Source organism: Mustela nigripes, chromosome 4, assembly GCF_022355385.1.
Source record: "Mustela nigripes isolate SB6536 chromosome 4, MUSNIG.SB6536, whole genome shotgun sequence".
NCBI classification, from domain to species: Eukaryota; Metazoa; Chordata; class Mammalia; order Carnivora; family Mustelidae; genus Mustela; species Mustela nigripes.
The window spans coordinates 89,519,522-89,540,684 of NC_081560.1; the positions used below are offsets into that span (position 1 = coordinate 89,519,522).

General features: G+C 35.8%; 1 protein-coding gene across 1 annotated transcript in view; it reads right to left on the reverse strand.

The window, feature by feature from the left end:
- COG5 (component of oligomeric golgi complex 5) overlaps window positions 1–21,163 on the reverse strand; it is a 300,872-nt gene that overhangs the window by 267,774 nt on the left and 11,935 nt on the right. Inside the window, exons 4-5 of the mRNA XM_059397031.1 lie at window positions 18,793–18,847; window positions 18,624–18,693 (exon numbers count right to left, since the gene is read on the reverse strand). Of these exons, the coding sequence (XP_059253014.1) occupies window positions 18,624–18,693; window positions 18,793–18,847 (125 nt within the window). The remainder of the gene's footprint in view (window positions 1–18,623; window positions 18,694–18,792; window positions 18,848–21,163) is intronic.

Sequence of the window (21,163 nt, forward strand, 5' to 3'; positions counted from 1 at the left end):
TTCTAAGCTTTATCATAAAAGTCAAATGATTCAGAATACTCGAAATTTTCATTCACTATAAAGTCCTACATAAACCTGAAATTTCCCTTATTGCTAATAATTAGCTAAAATTAGCTAAAAGAGGCAAAAATAAACAGGTTCTTAAAACTTACTGTCAGAGGAGTATATTGAACAAAGGGGAAAAAAAAGAAATGCATGATTCTGACAGTTTTAAGATCTGGAGCTGAAAGCAAAGAAGTGAACTAAAATTAAAATTCTAGTTGAAAAATCAAATTTTAATTTTCTATCTAAAATTAAACATAAATCTACCATCCTTGCATGTTAGTTTATTCTTTCATAAGAAAAAAAAAATTCCCCTGAACATAATACCATGATTTTGAGTACAAAATGAGAACGTTATCCTAAAAAAGCAGTATCTAAATCCCAACTTAACTATGAGGAAGTATTGTTTTAATGTGGATTTCAGCATAAAAGAAAGACATTAACTTTTAGGAGAGAACTTTTATAATGTTCTGGGCACTTGTAGTACCCATAGTCCTCAGGAAAGTAGCTTGGGCAGGTCCTTCCACATGGTTCACCAAACTTCATGTCATAGAGGACCTTGAGGCCTTAGCCACAACTCATTAGATTGGGGAACAATGCTAGGTCAAAGGAAACCATACCACGTCTGTCATTGACATGACATGACATTGACTTGCAAAAGAACTGCCAAAAACCGTTACTGGCAGGGAAGTGGCAATAAGCAGAAACCTTGAAACAAAAGCAGCAAGAGTGAGAAGAAACAATAAGCAAGTGAAAAGGAGCATGAGCGTTTACCAACTGTGGCAGAAAGAAAAAGCAGCAGATAGAGATGCAAACACACAGAGCCTGAGTCACAGAGAAGCGTGAATGTTGGTATGCTATTACAGGCCAAGCAGTGTCTTACTGTGCACGCGTGTCACACTGTTTCAGGATTCCTTTGGCTGTTAGGACAGGTTCCCATGTATCCTCACTGCTTCACATGCTCCTAAAGTAGCTATCCCTGAAATAACCTGAAAGTATCTCTTCTCTATCTGAAAAAGACTAAGACATACACACTCTTCTCACATGCTGTATTTCTCAAGTTGTTATAGGAGGGATGTGTAAGTACATTAAAAAAAATTTTTTTAAAGGAAAAAATGAAACCAGATGGGATCTGGAGGGAGACAAAACACAAGAGACTCTTAATCTCACAAAACAAACTGAGGGTTGCAGCGGGGGGAGGGTAGGGAGAGGGTGGTTGGGTTATGGACATTGGGGAAAGTATGTACTATGGTGAGTTCTGTGAAGTGTGTAAGCCTGACAATTCACAGACCTGTACCCCTGGGACTAATAATACATTATATGTTAATTTTAAAAATTAAAAAAAAAATTTTTAGTACACCATGTATGTTTTGTTCAGAAACATGTATTACATTTTTAGAAAGAATATTAAAACTGAGACACAGATTAAGGAAAAGATCATTTTATTCATTTCTTAAACATTTAACTATCTGGTATATAATGCTATGCCAAGGCTAGAGATTCAAATATTAACAATACATGATCACAGCCCTTAAGTCTTATAAGAGCATAAAGAAGGTAAAAACTATGCAGAAAGTTCTATAATGGAAGTATCTACAGTACTCTAAAGGAACCAAAAAATGAAAAAGAAATATTCTGCTTTGCCAGAAGGAAGGGCAAGAGAGGCCCTCACAAAAGAATTGACAGATCAGTTAGAGTCTGTTGAATGACAAGAACATTCTGAGTTAGACAAAAAAAGAAAATGTGCAAAGAAAATGTGAGAATTTCTAGCGAAAGGCAAAGTTGATAAAGGCAAGCAGAAGCCATATCATGAAGGGGCTTACATGCCATAGTGAGGACTTGACCCTTCATTCTCTTTTTTGTTAAGAAACTGAATACTTTTAATTATTTTTTAATTAATTTAATTTAAATATTTTTAAATATTTAATTTAATTTAATTAATTAAAAATAGACCTTCCCTATGACCCTGCAATTGCACTACTGGGTATTTACCCCAAAGATAAAGATGTAGTGAAAAGAAGGGCCATCTGTACCCCAATGTTTATAACAGCAATGGCCATGGTTGCCAAACTGGAAAAAACCAAGATGCCCTTCAACAAATGAATGGATAAGGAAGATGTGGTCCATATACACTATGGAGTATTATGTCTCTATCAGAAATGAAGAATACCCAATTTTTGTATCAACATGGACAGGACTGGAAGAGATTATGCTGAGTGAAATAAGTCAAGTGGAGAGAGTCAATTATTGTATGGTTTCACTTATTTGTGGAGCATAACAAATCACATGGAGGACATGGGGAGATGGAGAGGAGAAGGGAGTTGAGGGAAATTGGAAAGGGAGGTGAACTGTGAGAGACTATGGACTCTGAAAAACAACCTGAGAGTCTTGAAGGGGTGGGGGGTGGGAGGTTGGGGGAACAAGGTGGTGGGTATTAGGGAGGCAAGTATTACATGGAGCACTGGGTGTGGTGCAAAAACAATGAATACTGTTATGCTGAAAATAAATTTAAAAAAAAAGAAGAAATTATGAAACAAGTAACTTCACTGTTTCTTAAAATAAAAAACACACACACAAATAAAAACTAAGTTAAAATTAATTATTATAAATTAATAATTTATTGATTATTATAAATGTTATTATTTTATAAATTAAAATTATAAAATTTTATTATAAATTTATAATAATTTGCAAATTATTATGAATTACAAATTAAAATTAAATTAAAAGTAATTAATTTAATTAAAATTAAAAATTTAATTTAATTTAAATATTTTTTAAGTATTAAGCATTTGTTTTATAAAAAAGATAAGACATGTATAAGTCTTCTATTTTCAGTATGGCACTAGATTGTTAGCTTATCACTGAAAACAACTAAAAAATGTTGTAGGACATGTAAAAATGTCTGAAAAGCATCAAAGAAGTGATAAAACATATAGAAATACCAAGCTAAAAGTGAAGTACAGGAGAATCCAGAAAGAAAAGAAGCAAATCCACCTGTAATCTGAGAATACTGGCTAATCTTGGAAAACTACAACCTACATCTTAACAGCCAGGATCAAGGCCAAATGGAGCAGATAGTTAAAACTGATTAAATTTAATGTTGTTCTTAGACTGATAGTAATCTCTGATACCATGCAGAAACAAAACCAATCTTAAGGACTCAGATATTCTAAAAAAACAGCTTCTCGGGGTGCCTGGGTGGCTCAGTGGGTTAAAGCCTCTGCCTTCAGCTCAGGTCATGATCCCAGGGTCCTGAGATCAAGCCCCACATTGGGCTCTCTGCTCCACAGGGAGCCTGCTTCCTCCTCTCTCTCCCTACCTGCCTCTCTGCCTACTTGTGATCTCTGTCAAATAAATAAATAAAATCTTTAAAAAAATGTTAATAAATAAATAAATAAATAAAAATTAAAAATAGCTTCTCAAAAAAGAAAAAAAAATGTCCAGCACACAGCAAAAGATAATCAGGCATCCAAAGAAATTGAACTCCATTAGACAAAAAAGGCCAAACATACTACAAAAAGAAACATAACTACAAACACAACAAATACTGTACCTTCCAGAGTCAGATAACAGAAAACCTCTGCAGAATATATACAAAGAAGTAAAAGTCAGAATACAGGACACAGGACAGATCATACAGCATTTCAGGAAAATAAAAATCGAATTTTTAAAAATAAAATAAACATTACCAAAATTTAGCAAAATAATAATAGACTAGTTTAATCACAGACTGTAATTGGCTAAAGAAAGAATGAAATGAAATACAATCAGGAAAAAGTCCAGGAAAGTTAAAAAAAAAAAAAAAAACACATAGATTAAGGAAACGTCAGTAAATGGCTTGGATGACAAAGAAAGTTGAGCATACATTTATTAGATTCTAAAGACAAAGGAGAGAGACAATAATGTATATTTGAAGAAATTATGGTTTACAAATGATGAAAGAGATGAACTCGCAGATGGAAAAAGAAAAACTAATTACACTTGAGATGAATAAAAAGGAACCACATTCTGAAACTGAAGGGAATCAAAAAGAAGAGAAAATCCTAAAAAAAGCCAGAAGAAAACTACCGATTACCTTTAAAAAAATCCAGGTCAGAATCAAAGCTTTTCAACGACTAAAACAGAAGGCAGAACATAATGGGATGATATATTCCAAGTGCAGAAAATCATAAACAATAAAGAAAGGAAGGAAGGAAATAGATCAAAAGCCAACTTTTAAAATGAGCAAAAATCGGGGCGCCTGGGTGGCTCAGTGGGTTGAGCCACTGTCTTCGGCTCAGGTCATGATCTCGGGGTCCTGGGATCAAGTTCCGCATGGGGCTCTCTGCTCGGCAGGGGGCCTGCTTCCCTTCCTCTCTCTCTGCCTGCCTCTCTACCTGCTTGTGATCTCTGTCAAATAAATAAATAAAATCTTTAATAAATAAATAAATAAAATGAGCAAAAATCTGAATAAGAGATGATATACAAATAGCTAATAGACATTTAACAGTCTATTTCTTGGTTTGTCTCTCCTTTTCCCTTTGCTCTTTTGTTTTGTTTCTGGAATTCCACATATGAATGAAATCATATGCTATTTGTCTTTCTCTGATTAACTTCACTTAGCATCATATTCTCTAGATCCATCTAAATTGTTGCAAAAGGTAAGAGTTCATTCTTTTTGTGGCTGAATAACATTCCATTGTGTTATATATACCACATTTTCTTTGCCCATTCATCAATTGATGGGCACTTGGGTTGCTTCCATATCCTGGCTATTGTAAATAATGCTGCTATAAATATAGGGGTGCAGGTATCCCTCTGAATTAGTGTTTTTGTATTCTTTGGGTTAATACCCAGTAATGCGACTGCTAGACGATAGGGTTAATTCTATTTTTAACTTCTTGAGGAACATACATACTGTTTTCCACAGTGGCAGCACCAGTTTGCATTTCCACCAGCAATGATGGTTACCAGGGGAGGTAAGTGGAGGATGGGTTAGACAGATGATGGGAATTAAGGAGTACACTTATTGTGATGAGTACCTAGTGATACATGGAATTGCTGAATCACTGTATTGTACACCTGAAACTAGTAACACACTGTAAAAAAAAAAATGATTTTTTTAAATGGCCAATAGGTACAATAAAACATGCTCAAATCTTTAGTCATTACGGAAATTCAAATTAAAACAACCATGAAGCGGGTACCTGGGTGGCTCAGTTGGTTAAGACTCTGCCTTCAACTCAGGTCATGATCCCAGGGTCCTGAGATTGAGCCCTGCACTGGGCTCCCTGCTTAGCGGGAAGTCTGCTTCACCTTCTCTTTCTGCTCCTCCCCCCAACCCCTACCTGCTCATGCTCTCTCTCTCTCTCAAATGAATAAAATCTTTAAAAAATAAATTTTAAAAATTAAAAAGAAAATAAAACAACCCAGAAGTACTACTTCTTAGCCAATAAGAAGGCTATATTAAGGGGCGCCTGGGTGGCTCAGTGGGTTAAAGCCTCTACCTTCGGCTCAGGTCATGATCTCAGGGTCCTGAGATTGATCCCTACATCAGGCTCTCTGCTCAGTGGGGAGCCTGCTTCCTTCTCTCTCTCTCTGCCTGCCTCTCTGCCTACTTGTGATATTTGTCTGTCAAATAAATAAATAAAATCTTAAAAAAAAAAGAAGGCTATATTAAAAAGAAGAGAGGTATTGTAAGAAATAAACTAACTTTCATACATTGCTGATAGGAATGGAAAATGGTACAGCTGCTTTGGAAAACAGTCTGGCATTTCTCAAAGTTTCTTTTTTCCAGAGATTGATAAATAATTAACATATAACATTGTCTAAGTTTCAGGTTGTATGCATATTAATTTGATACATCAAAATAGTACACAAGTAGCATACAACCTTGCATATCCTCCAGTAAACACCCAAGATAACTGAAAACAATATGTCCACACAAAAGCTTAGACAAAAATGTTCATAACAGTTCCTACTCATCATAGTCAGAAAGTAGAAATAACCCAAATGTCCATCAAGTGCTGGGAAAACAAACCAGATGGATAAACAAAAATGTGGTATATCCATACAATATTATTTATTCTTAAAAAGAAATGAAGTATTGAAACATATTACAACAAGGATGAACCTTGAAAGCATTATGCCAAGTGAAAGAAGCCAGAAAAAAAATGCCACATAATGTATGATTCATTTACTTGAAATGTCCAGGATGGGCAATGCTACCGGGACAAACAGCAGATTAGAGAGGGGAATGGGTAAAGGGGAGTAACTACTGGGAATAAAGTTTCTTCTTGGGGTAATGAAAATGTTTTGACATTAGATGTGTTAGTTGCGCAACCTTGTGAAAATAGTAAAAACCACTCACTTTGCACTTAAAATACACTTTAAAGTGGTGAATTTTGTAGCATGTGACTTACAACTCCATTTTTAAAACTGAGAGCAACTTTTACTTCTAACATGATGGAATGATAGGCTAGATTTACACTCCCATCTTCTTCTTTTTTTGAGATTAAACTTTTTTTTTCCTTCATTTTATTTTATTTATTTTCAGTATTCCAGAATTCATTGCATGGAGCACTGGGTATGGTGCATAAATACACTCCCATCGTAAACAACTAGAAAACTGCACAAAGTACATGAAATCATTTTCAGACACTCAACAACAGATAGCACAGGACTGTGATCCCTGGAAGAAAAGGAAGAAAATGAACTTGGGGCACCTGACTGGCTCAGTCAGTGCAGCATGCAACTCTTGATCTTAGGGTTGTGGGTGAGAGTCCCATGTTGGGTGTTGAGATTACTTAAAAATAAAATCTTTAAAAAAAGAAAAGCAAGAAAATGAACTTAACTATCCTAGTACACTGCTAGGAGACAATTTCCAGGTGCCAGCAAAGGGAAAGGGGAGGGAAATAGAACATGACAGTCTCTCCACAGTGAGGAAAGAGAGATCAGACTTCAGAAGAAACAAAAAAAGCTAGTTTATGCACACAGAACTGGACGGAAAGTAAGTACCAATCTGTACATGTGTAAGAGAAAATGCAGGGAAAGAATTACTGAAACAAATCACAAAGCTCACAGTATAAAGACCTAGCAATAAACATTTAGGACTAAACTATAAATGAGCCCTAAACCAAAGTCTGCTCTGGACCTGCACTAACAAAGAATTAAAACCAGTCCTCATTAATAGGCATATGAATAAATAAAATCATAAAGCCCGTAACAAGAAGAAAGGTCAATCAACAAAACAGACCTAGAAATAATGAACTGGAATACTAAGATATCTATTATAAATTATTCTATGTGCTCAAGAAGTATATTATAGAAAGATACAAAAAGACAAAATATTAGGGATGAAAAATGCATTATGTAAAAATCAAAAACATACAGGATGGAAGTAACAGCAGATAAGACACTTAGCAAAAATAGGTCAGTAAACTTAGAAATATTTCAGGTATATTATAGACCAAAACATATGACATAGGACAATACAGAATATCTTCATGAGCTCAGGATAGAGAAAGTTCTCTTAAACAAGACAAAAAACCAAAAATAAAACAAAACACCAACCCTAACAGAAAAAATGGCAAATTTCACTTCTGTTCATCTAGATATTATAAAGAAAGAGAAAAAACAAGCACAAAGGGATATTTGAAACTCACAATAGAGGACTTATCTCAGGTATTCAGTCTCTTTAGTAATTAGGACACTGAAAAACAAAACTGAAACCATCGCACACCCAAAATATTGGCAAAAAACAAGAAGTCTGACAACCCTAAATGTTGGCAATGATACAAACTAATGCCAACTCATATGCTGCTGGTACGCATGACCTACCTCTTAGGGAAAATAATTTGGTATTACATAATAAAGCCAAAGATCAGAAATTCAATAACCTTAGCAAACCCATTCTTGGGATATACCTAGGCCAACAAACATATGAAAAGATGCTCCATATCATTCATCGTAGCAGAAATACAAGTCAAAACCACTGTGAGATACCTCCTCATGCCCATTAGTGGGCCAGTATCCAAAGAACAGAAAATACCAAGTGTTGATGAAGATGCAGAAAAGCTGGAGAACTCAGGCCCTACTGATGGGGACACAAACTGTGCAGCCACTACTGGAAACAGGATGGAGGATCCACAAGAAATGACAAATAGAATTACCATATAGTCAGGGTATCTCTCCAAAGCAATTCAAAGCAGAATGGATTTCAAGAGATACTTGCACATCCGTGTTCACTGCCACATTCTTCATAATAGCCAAGAGGTGGAAGCAACCCTAATGTCTATCAATGGATTAATGAATAAAGAAAATGGGGCCTACACATACATACATACATACTATTTAGTCTTAAAGAAGAAGGAAATGCTGTCATGTGCTAAAACACAGATGAACCTCAAGGATATTATATTAAATGATATAAGCTAAAAGGACAAATACTCTAAGTTCTGCTCCTATAAACAGCTAAACTGGTCAAAATCATAGAAACAGAAAGTAGAACGGTAGGCTCTAAAAATGAAGACAGGAGAAAGAAAAATTCATATTTAAGGCATTTAGAGTTTCAGTTTTAAAAGAGGGTAAAGTTCTGGAGATCTGTTACACTACAATGTTCACATACTTAGCAGTGTAATTAAAAATGATTAACATGGTAAATTTCAAATTCCTCTTCAATGAGAAATTTTAAATTTCTCTTCAATGTTAAAAAAAAAATCAATGTGACTGAGCATAAAAAAAAAAAAAAACTTCTCTATGTCCATCACAAAAAGTTGCTCACAGCATCAATTCTAGTCAATTCTCCTACATTCAAATTTTGGTGTACAGTATTACTATTCACTGAAAGAAATCAGGAAGTCTAGCAGTTAATTAATCCTACTTCTTCCAGCAGAAGCATCAGAATGGGTCTAGAACTTTCCACTACCCACAGAGAACAAAGACACTTTCAGAAATGGCAATGGCTCCTTGAAAAAACAAAGCCAGTTTGAAAGGATTCCAAATGATTATACTGATAGCTTGAGCATCAATAGGAGTACAGTAACTAGGGGCACCTAGTTACCCTAGTGGGTTTGGCCTCTGTCTTGCTCTCAGAGTCCTGGGATTGAGCCCCGCATCGGGCTCTCTGCTCAGCAGGGAGCCTGCTTCCCCCTCTCTGTCTCTCTGCCTACTTGTGATCTCTCTCTGTGTCAAATAAATAAATAAAATCTTAAAAAAAAAGAATACAGTAACTAAAACTAACTGGAAGATGGGGCACCAGGATGGCTCAGCAGGCTAAGCGTCCAACTCTCAATTTTCAGCTTAGGTCATGATCTGAAGATCCTGGGATCAAGTTCCATACTGGGCAGGAGTGTGCTTGAGGAGTCCATCTCCCTCCATCCCTTGCCCCACTCATGGGTGTGTTCTCTCTAAAATAAAATAAACAGGAATTCCTGGGTGGCTCAATCGGTTAAGCATCTGCTTTCAGCTCAGGTCATGATCCCAGGATCACGGAACTGAGCCTTACATCAGACTCCCTGCTCTGCAGGGACCTTGCTTCTCACTCTTCCTCCTGCTCCCCCTGCTTGTGCTCTCTCTCTATCGCCATCTCTGTCAAATAAATAAATAAAATCTTTAATAAATAAATATTCAATAAAAAAATAAAAATAAAACGTAACATTAATTGGAAGATATGGAGTCTACGAAAGACTGCAAGTACAAATTGATATTCAAAAGAGAAAAGAATAATCTGAAGTAGACAAAGATGGTCACAGGAAGACAAGCAGAACAGTACAATACTTCATTGATTTAATAAGTGTTAATACAGATATATCAGTATTTCATTTCTTCTTCATCCTGTCAGGATGGTTAAAATTAACAACACAAGAAATAAGAGGTATTGGCAAGAAGGCAAAGAAAGAGGAACACTCTTGTACTGTTGGTGGGAATGCAAACTGGTACAGCCACTGTGGAGAACAGTATGGAGATTCCTTAAAATGTTAAGAATAGAAATACTCTATGATCCAGCAATTGTACTACTAGGTATTTAACCAAAGGATACAAAAATACAGATTCAAAGGGATACATGCATCCCAATATTTATAACAGCATTATCAACAATAGCCAAACTATGGACAAAGCCCAAATGTCCATCATAAAGAAGACCTGGGGTATGTGTGTATACACACACACAAACACACACACACACAATGCAATATTACTCAGCCATCAAAAAGAATGAATTCTTACCTTTTGCAATGACATGGATGGAGCTAGAGTGTATTATGCTAAGTGAAATAAGTCAGTCAGAGAAAGACAAATCCATATGCTCTCACTCAAATGTGGAATTTAGGAAAGGAAACAGATGAACATATGGAAAGGGGAGAAAGAAAAAAAAAGAGAGAGAAACAAGCCATAAGAGACTCTTAACAATAGAAAACAGAGGGTTGACAGAGGGAGGTGGGTGGGGCATGAGCTAGTTCGGTGATGGTTATTAAGGAGGGCACTTATAGTGAGCACTGGGTGTTTTATATAATGATGAATCACTGAATTCTACTACAGAAACTAATACTGAATCATATGTTAACTAAAATTTAAATTAAAAATAGTTTTAGAAAATCTATCAAATTTATGATTTTGTTTCAATGTTTAAAAGAATTTGGTTAAGTAAGTTTGTAACCAGTTTTTAAATGCCTGGGGCAATAGAATTTCTTATAAGTCTTGACATTACTTGCATAAAGAGTCCATAAACATTTAAAGAGGTAATGATTACTTAATGTAAATGAATTACTGTTTAATAAATCTAATAGACAAACTAGAAATTTCTAAAATATAAGTGATGAGGGATGCCTGGCTGGCTGAGTCAGCAGGGCACATGACTCCTGATCTCAGGGTTCTAAGTTGAAGTCCCACATGGGTATAGAGATCACTTAAAATCTTAAAAAATAAATTTAATAAAATATAGGTAATGTGGATTCTCCATTCAAGAATGCTCCCCAGATACTAAAAACTCTATCAAAAATATTCACATTGGGGACGCCTGGGTGGCTCAGTTGGTTGGACCACTGCCTTCGGCTCAGATCATGATCCTGGAGTCCCGGGATCGAGTCCCGCATTGGGCTCCCAGCTCCACGGGGAGTCTGCTTCTCTCTCTGCCCTTCTCCTCACTCATGCTCTCTCTCACTGTCTCTCTCTCAAATAAATAAATAAAATCTTTAAAAAAAAAAAAATTCACATTGAAGTAAAAGATGGAAGTGCAATGTGTAACATAAAACCTGTGTTATAGACCAAACCAAAACCCTTCCAACTCATAGAAGCATTAAACACTTCTTTTCTGTTAGGTTCTTAAAAGATTTTGTGCTTGTATCTAACGTTTCAAGGTCTTTTAGCAACTGAAAAGTCACTGTACTGCAAGAAAATACACAAAAAGAATCAAAAGATGGTAATGTTAATTCTAGCTAAAGATAGCAAATATGATATAAATGAATATAAAAACACTTTTTCTAGACAGAGTTCTAACTTACTTATAAAAGTTAAAGATATAAATTCAAACCAAGAAAAGTAACTATAATTTATATATAGCTTAATAAAAAGCTTGAATAAGATATAAAGAAGCAATATTGGGAAAGACAAAGAAATATACAGTTACAGACCAAATTTGGAAAGTTAGAGACAGGAAATTGAGAAAATTTAGTTGCACACTTAGTTGAATAGCTCAATAAAGCTATTTAAAAAAAACAGGTCTGAGGGAAGGTACTGAGGAAGTTGGAAAAATCAGGGGAGATATAAAAAAGAAAATGGGGGGGGCACCTGGGTGGCTCAGTGGGTTAAAGCCTCTGCCTTCGGCTCAGGTCATGATCCCAGGGTCCTGGGATCAAGCCCCGCATCGGGCTGTCTGCTCCGCGGAAAGCCTGCTTCCTCCTCTCTCTCTCTTTCTGCCTGCCTCTCTGCCTACTTGTGATCTCTGTCTGTCAAATAAATAAATAAATAAAATCTTTAAAAAAAAAAAAAAGAAAAGAAAATGGGCCATAAAGGTTTAGGGTTTTAGAGGTTAATGTGTGGTCAGGGAGTACATGGCTCAGGTAGAGTTTAGATGAAGATCATAACTGGAGTTAAGAAAGTCAAAGAATAGTGAGGACAGAATGATAGGTGGGTTAGTATGGGTACTAAAGCCAGAAACTGTAAAGACTTTCACTGTAAAGATAACTGAGCCAGTTTTGTCTTTAGTGAAGAAGGAAGCTGACAGATACATGTAATAAGTAAGAAGGACAGGGGGAAATGGCTTGAATTAATCCTTTTAATGTACACTTTTATTGCCATTCTCTGGATATGCCCTGCAAGCCTTCACCTCATGCCTTTGTCATATTCTTTCTTCTGTCTATAATACCTTACTCTCATCTTAGCCTACCCAAATTCTACCTATCCTTTAAAACCCTTATCAATTGCATTCATTCTTAAAGATTTATTTCAAAGCTGTCAACAGCCTACTTCTTTAAGCTTCTCTCCTTTCTTAAGCATTAAATACTTCATAAAATAATCCAATTGCATATAATTTCTCTCTTCTGTGAATACTTATTATTTTCATAATTATGTAATTAGTATTTTATTAGGTCATTTTATACAGTTATCATACTTCCTTTAACCATGACGTAAACTTTTTGAAAACAAGTACTATCTTACCCATCTTTGTATTCCCTACAATAACACAACAGCTCTTGTAGTAGATGTTCCAATGGCTTACTAAGAAAATCAGAGCTGCTTATTTATCAATCCCTTATTGTCTTATCTACATTCTTTAACTTCAAACAATATCAGCATTAAGTCATACTATGCCTACTAAGAATATGAAAAGAAAACTTAATTTAAAAAATCTACAGGGCAGGGGCACCTGGGTGGCTCAGTGGGTTAAAATCTCTGCCTACAGCTCAGGTCATGATCCCAGGGTCCTGGGATCGGGGCCCACATCGGGCTCTCTGCTCATCAGGGAGCGTGCTTCCTCCTTTCTCTCTGTCTGCCTCTCTGCCTACTTGTGATCTCTATCAAATAAATAAATAAAATCTTAAAAAAAAAAAAAAAAAACCTACAGGGCATCTGGGTGGCTCAGGTGGTTAAGCGTCTGCCTTCTGCTCAGGTCATGACTCCAGGGTCCTGGGATTGAGTCCCACATCCGGCTCTCTGCTCAGCGGGGAGTCTACTTCTCCCTCTCCCTCTGCCACTCTCCCTACCCCCACTTGTGCTCTCTCTCAAATAAATAAAATCTTAAAAAAAAAAAAAACTTCATTATTTCCTCTATGGAGTCAATTTTCAAAAACCAATTCTATATAAAATAGGAATGAAAAAATAGAATTTTTTTAGAAATACCATTTAGTACAGTAACAAAAACAAAGATAAATTTAACAAAACTGAAATCAAAATATAGCTGAAATTAAAAACTTACATACACGTAGAGATAACATATTCATGAGTCAAAAGATTCAATATTGTTAAGACATCAATTCTCCCCAAATTCACCTATGGATGCAGTATATTTCCAGTCAAAACCCTAACCAGCTTTTCCCAGATATCCATCGACAGATGAATGGATAAAGAAGATGTGATATGTGTGTGTGTGTGTGTGTCCATATATATATATATGTATATATATATATATATATGAAATATTACTCAGTCATTAAAAAAATGAAATCCTGGGGTGCCTGGGTGGCTCAGTGGGTAAAGCCTCTACCTTCAGCTCGGGTCATGAACCCAGGGTCCAGGGATTGAGCCCCACATTGGACTCTCTGCTCGGTGGGGAGCCTGCTTCCCCATCTCTCTCTCTCTGCCTCCCTCTCTGCCTACTTGTGATCTCTGTCTGTCAAATAGATGAATAAAATCTTTAAAAAAATGAAATCCTTCCATTTGCAATGACATGGATGGAACCAGAGAGGATTATGCTATGCGAAATAAGGCAATCAAAGAATTATCATATGATTTCACTCATATGTGGAATTTAAGAAACAAATAGAGGAGCAGGGGAAGGGAGAGAAAAATAAAAGACAAAAGTCAGAGAGGGAGACAAACCTTAAGAGACTCTTAATCATAGGAAACAAACTGAGAGTTGATGGAAGGAAAGTGGGTAGGAGGATGGGTTAACTGGGTGATGGACATTAAGGAGGGCATGTAATGTGATGAGCACTGGGTGTTACAGAAGACTGATGAATCACTGAACTTTACCTCTGAAACTAATACTATACTGTATGTTATCTGAATTTAAATTTTAAAAAATAAAAGATAAAAAATGAATTAAAAAAAGAAAATAAGAAAGTACATTAAGATGAGTATCAGCCAGAGCTGAGATTAGCTGGAACAAAACTGAATTTATTCTAAAAAGAACTTGGATTATCTTACTTTTCATTGTAATTTGGGTCTGTAATTCTAAAACTACCTTCTTGTACTCTAGGAGTGAGACAAAAATTCACCAATATTCTCAATAAAGAGAAAAATGGGAAAAAGTAAAAAAAAAAATTACAACATCTCCTACCCTACAAAAAATATAATGATAAAATATTGTGTAAGAAAAAATTTCTAGAATATTAGAAATACAAATGATACTAGAAAAAAAATCCTAACTAGCTTTTTAGTAGAAATTAGTCAGCTGATGCTAAAACTCATAGGTAATTGCAAAGGTACTAAAACAGTATTCTTCTTCAAGATCATTTGCCTGAAAGAAGACTTACTAAAAAGCTATAGTAATCAAGATAGTGTACTATTAATAAAAAGGCAAAAGACTAGAGCAACTAAAGAGAGTAGCCCAGAAATAAACCCACATACATAAAGCCAATTAAATATCGTGAAGGTAACAAAATAATTCAACAGGGAAAGAAAAGTTGCTTTTAAGAAATGGTGCTAGCAATCCATAAAAGAAAATTTGATAATTTGGACTTTATCAAAATTTACAATTTTTGTTTCAAAAGACACTACCTAAAAATGAAAAGTCAGGGGCGCCTGGATGGCTCAGTGGGTTAAAGCCTCTGCCTTCAGCTCAGGTCATGATCTCAGGGTCCTGGGATCGAGCCCCACATCGGGCTCTCTGCTCGGTGGGAAGCCTGCTTCCTTCTCTCTCTCTGCCTGCCTCTCTGCCTACTTGTGATCTCTGTATGTCAAATAAATAAATTAAATCTTTAAAAAAAAAAAAAAGAAAAGTCAAGGGATAGACTGGGAGGAAGATTTAAAAATCATTTACTGGGAGAAAATATTTGCAAATCATATATTGTAGCATAATATGTAAAAAAATTAAAAAAAAAAAAAAAAAAAACCTCCTAACTGGGTATTTATCCAAAGAAAACAAAATCACTAACTCAAAAAGATATTTGCACTTCATGCCCAGTGGAACATTATCCACAATAGCCAAGATATGGAAGAAACCTAAGTGTGCACTGATTCATGAATAAAGAAGACATGGTGGACACACACACACACACACACACACGAATATTATGCAGCCAAAACAAGGAATGGGATCATGACATCTGCAACAATTTGGATAGACCTAGGGGGTATTACACTAAATGAAATAAGTCAACAGAGAAAGGCAATATCAGATGATTTCAATTATATGTGGAATCTAAAAACAGAACAAACGAACACACAGAAAAATCAGAAACAGACCCATAAACACAGAGAATACACTGATGGTCAGCAGACAGGAGCAGGGTGAGTGAAGGGGAGTGGGCAGTATAGCCTTCCAGTTATGGAATGAGTTAATCACAGGGATGAAAGGCACAGCATAGAGAATATAGTCAATGGTCCTGTAATGTTGTTATATGGTGACAGATGCAGCCACACTTACAGTGAGCACAGCATAATGTACAGAGAAACTGAGTCACTATATTGTACACCTGAAACTAATGCAACATTATGTGTCAACTATTCTTCAATTAAAAAAAAAAAAGACAGTAGGATGACCCAATTTTAAAATGCCTGAAAGATATGAATAGACTGAGTAAACCAAAGATACACTAAGGACTAAAAAGCATGAGAAGCATTGCTCAATATCACTAGCCATTTACGAAATGTAAGCTAAAATCTAATGAGACACCACTGTCCACCCACTAGCAGGCCATAGTCAAAAAAGAGAGAACAAGTGTTGGTAAGGATGTGTGGACACTGGAACCCTCCGACATTGCTGATGGAATATAAAATAGTATAGGCCCTTTGGAAAAGAACATGGCAGTTCCTTAAAAAATTAAACAAACTTACTATACAATCCAGCAATTATATTCTTAGAAATCTACCTAAAAGGGAACACCTGGATGGCTCAGTCAGTTAAGTGTCTGCCTTCAGCTCAGGTCATAATCCCAGGGTCTTGGGATTGAGTCCTGCATCAGGCTCCTTGCTCAGTGGAGAGCCTGCCTCTCCCTCTGCCTACACTCCTCCTGCTAGTGCTCTCTTGTTCTATCTGGCAAATAAATAAAATCTTTAAGAAAGAAAGGAATCTACCTAAGAAAATGAAATACATGTGAGCAAATGTTCTTAACAGCATTATTCATAAAAGCCAGTAACTAGAAATAATCCAAATATCCATCAACTGGTAAATGGATGAATAAAATGTGTTACATCCATAAAATAGAACAGAATTCAACAATTAAAAAAGAATGAACTACTGAAGACATTCTGCAACGTAGATACACCTCAAAGGCATTATGCAAATGAACAAAGCCAGACACAAAAGGCAGTATCTTGTACAATTCCCTTTATATGAAATGACCAGAAAAAGCAAATCAATAGAGACAGAAAATAGATTAGCTACTGCCTAGAACTGGAAGGAGGAATAGGTACTGACGTCTGGAATAAACTGAAGGTTAAAATCTTGCCTTTTGCAACAACATGGATGAAGCTACAGAGTAAAATGTTAAGCGAAATAAGGCAGTCAGAGAAAGACCAATACCATATGATCCAATTAATATGTGAAATTTAAGAAACAAAACAAGCAAGCAAAGTGGGGAAAAAGAGAGAGAGAGACAAACCAAGAAACAGATTCCTAACTATAGAGAACAAACTGATGGTTACCAGAGGGGAGGGAAGTAGGGGAAAGGGGATATAGTGGATGGGATTAAAGAGTTCACTTAACATGATGAAGGGAAAAAAAAAAAAAATACATGAAATTATTTAAAAAAAAAATTCATGGGTTGAAATCCTAAACCCCAATGTGATATTAAGAAGTGGGGACTTTGGCAGTGATTAGATCATGAAAGTGAACAACTCACGAATGGGATTAGTTCCCTTATAAAAGACCCGCGAAATCTCTCCTGCCCTGTCTGCCATTTGAGGATACAACAAGAAAATGACGATCTAATCATGATGAGCACTGAATATTACATAGAACTGTTGAACCACTACATTGTACACCTGAAACTAATGGAACACTGTATGTTAAATAGACTGGAATTAAAGTTAAAAACTTAATTATAAAAATAAAAAAGAAAATTATTATCTGCAACCCAAAAGAGAGTCTTCACTAAGGACATGACCAGGCTGGCACCCTGATTCAGCCTTCTAGCCTCCAGAACTGTAAGACATTTCTCTTTATAAGCCATCCAGTCTATGATAATCTGTTACAGCAGCCCAAATGAAGCAAGACTGGCCAATGGACCCGAGGGATCTTTCTGTGGTGTTGGAAGTATTTTCAAACTGGACTATGGTATGACTGGCACACTCTAAATTAGCAAAGACATTAAAGTAGTTATTTTGACAATATTCTATATGTTCAAAGATTAAGTAGATTAATAGAATGTAAGAAAAGACCTGAATCAAATTTCTACAGGTGAAACAAAAATGTCTCAAATGAAAAATACACTGAATAAGATTAGGGGCAGATTAAACAGTACAGAAAAAAAATAAGTGAACTTGAAAACAAGGCAATAAAAATTATCACACAGAGAAAAGAGGATGGTGGAAAAAAATGTACAGAGAATCCAGTGATCTGTGAGATATCCTTAAGATGCCTGGTAAATTTGTAACTGCAGTCCCAGAAGGATAGGGGAGGAACAGAAAAAACATTTGGAAAAACAAAGGTCATAAAAATCACTGAATTCTAATCAAAAACTGAATTTCCCCAAAAAGTACACAAGTTATTAAAATAAGTTATAATTTGGATTCCTTACATTTGGTCACAGCATAAATGTTACGTTTCTTCCTGTTCCCTATTGAACAAATATTTTTAAATTTTAATAAGTTAGTAAATTACTGTATACTATAATAATATGAATGAAAATAATTCACTTGAATAGTCAAGATCTGTATTCTTTTAAACTACGTATCTTGGGGTTCCTGGGTGGTTCAGTCGGTTAAGCATCCAACTCTTGATTTCGACCTGGGCCATAATCTGAGGGTTGTGAGATAAGCTCCCCCAACCCCATCCAGCTCCATACTGGGCATGGAACCTGCTTAAGATTCTCTCTCTCCTTCCCTCTCAAAAAACAAAAACAAAAAAACCCTGCATATCTTATTTTAAAGCTCTGTAGTATTTTTCCCCTTTACTCTCATACCCCCTTATTTCCTGAGAATTCATTCTCTTGGAATCTTTCCACTTAAAAGAATAAAATGCATAATAAAGTACAAAGAAATGAAAAGTGAGAACCAACCTGAAGTCTTGCGAGTTGTGCAGTCCGGGCTACTATTTTATTGTATGGTTCCACAATTTTTGCTTTCATCCTAAAGGAAAATAAAGAAGTGTGACAATAAAATCATCTTCAAAATATCAATGGTTAAACTTCTTTCCATTCCACTTATTAACAAAATGAACAGCAGTACCTATCGACAGCTCCCTGTAAAGCCCCAATTCTTGTCTGCATCATCTGAAGGACACCTGGGAAAACATAACAGTTTCCATTACTTTACAAATTTACAAGGGCTCCAACTGGGGAAAAAAATTATATTAAAAGAAAAAATCATACATATACACATACCCATATATAGAAAAATTTCAATTTTTTTCTGCCACCATTATAATTTAAGCAACCAGTATCTTTACCTGCACTATTTTTAAAGCCTTTAAGTAGTCTCTTCTCTTCTTACAATTCTTGTTTCACTAAACAAGTCTGACAAATGGAGAGTGACTGCATAAGGAGCACAGGGTTTTCCACTTGGGTGATGAAAAAATTCTGGAACTACATAGTAAAACTGTTGCACAACACTGTAAATGTAATTAATGGTACTTAATTGTATACTTTAAAATGGTTAAGTTTCATGTTCATGTGTATTGTACTATAGTCACAAAAGAAGCTTGAATGCTTTTTAAAGGTGCAAACTGGGGATATCTGAGTGGCTCAGTCGGTTAAGTGTCTGCCTTCGGCTCAGGTCATGATCCCAGGGTTCTGGGATCAAGTCCTGCATCAGGATCCTTGCTCTGTGGGGAGCCTGCTTCTCCTTCTGCCTGCTGCTCTCCCTGATTATGTTCTCTCACTCTCACAAATAGATAAAATCTCCAAAGGTGCAAACTGTAGCCCAATATTCCCTGTTAAAACTCTTCTACAGTCTTCCCTTCACTTCCATGTCAAAACTGAAGTCCACAGCTTGGGCTTCAAGGCCCTGCACCACCTGGAAATGGTGTACTTTCTCTCCAGCACTCAGCTGCATCCCCAAGCTCCTACTAGATAAATGCCACTATTCAGCAAGCCTTGGCTTAACAGAAACAATTACTAAAAGATCCCCCAGCTAATTTAGGTTTTCTTTCTATTTTCTTCTACAGCAGACATTTCTTTCATGGCACTGACCACATTAGGTAATTACATATCTGCTTATATATCTGTTTAATATTTTACTCTCTCACTAATCCGTAAATTCCTGGAGGTTAGGGAAAGTATATTTTCATTCATTACTGTGTGACCTGAGCCTAACTCAGACTACTTCCAATGGCGATGAATATTTGTTCAATTAATTATATCCTAGGTAAGTAATGCACATGGATAACAAGGATAGTATCGCCTACTCTCTATATGAGATGGTTAATTTCATATACATGATGGTTAATTTCTTAAAAATGATTAAATTAACCAACATGATGGTTAATTTCTTAAAACTGTAAAAATATTATCAGGAAGACAGATCTTAAATCTTACTGTTTTATATACCTGAAAATAAACTTTTCAATATTACAGTTTTAATTATTTTGAACTCCACTCTTTAAAACACTTTTCACATTTAACTGGCATAGTTCTGGTTTTAAAACAATATTCTAAATAAACTTAGGTACAGAACTCTGTCATATATTAAATTAAGTAATATTAGAACTAATAAACATTATCAGATAGAATTATGCTTTAGTATAGCACAGTCCAATTTTTCTGCTGGTTTTATGGTTCCTTTACCTTAAACCGCCAGAAATGAACTTCTTTTATTTGTTATCACCATGTCCTCACATCTTATTTTTTCCACAACCTACTCTCAAACAGATTTCATACACACCACACCAAAATCAATCTTATCAAGGTCACCAGAAACCCCCAAGGTGCCAAATTCTATTGTCAGTTCTGTCTTTATCTTGCTCAAATTCTCTGAAATTCACAAGAGTCAAACCACTCCCTGCCTAAAACACTTTTTTTCCTCTGGGCTTCGAACTTTACACACTCTCTGGGTTTCTTCCTATTACATTAGTGGTTCCTCCTCCTCTGCTAGAGTCCTACATGCCAGAATACTCTAAGATTTCATCCTCTGTCATTTTCACTTCCCTGTCTACAATGTCTCTTAGGAACTTCACCTAATCCCAATGTTTTAAATACTACCTATTCAATAAAATACCAGTTTTATATACACACATCCACACATAGGTACACATATCTACAGAGATTTTTTATGTCAGCCTACCTATGTACACACACACACACATGCACACACAAATCTCTAGATCTGAACTTTTGTCAAATTAAGACACCCAAGATAACTTCTGCCCCACCCTCGCCCCATCAAAATTATAATCCTCTCCATTCTAACCCATCTCAGTTATCTATACCATCACCTATCCCTTTTTTCAGACTAAAATCTTAGGAATCATACTTGGTGACTTTTTTCCCTCGCCTCTTTCATCTCCCATCAACAAACCCCATCAGCTCTGCCCCCATTTTATGCCACCCACTTTCCTCTCTCACATCTACCACTCTTACCTGAGGCACCATCAACTCTCTTC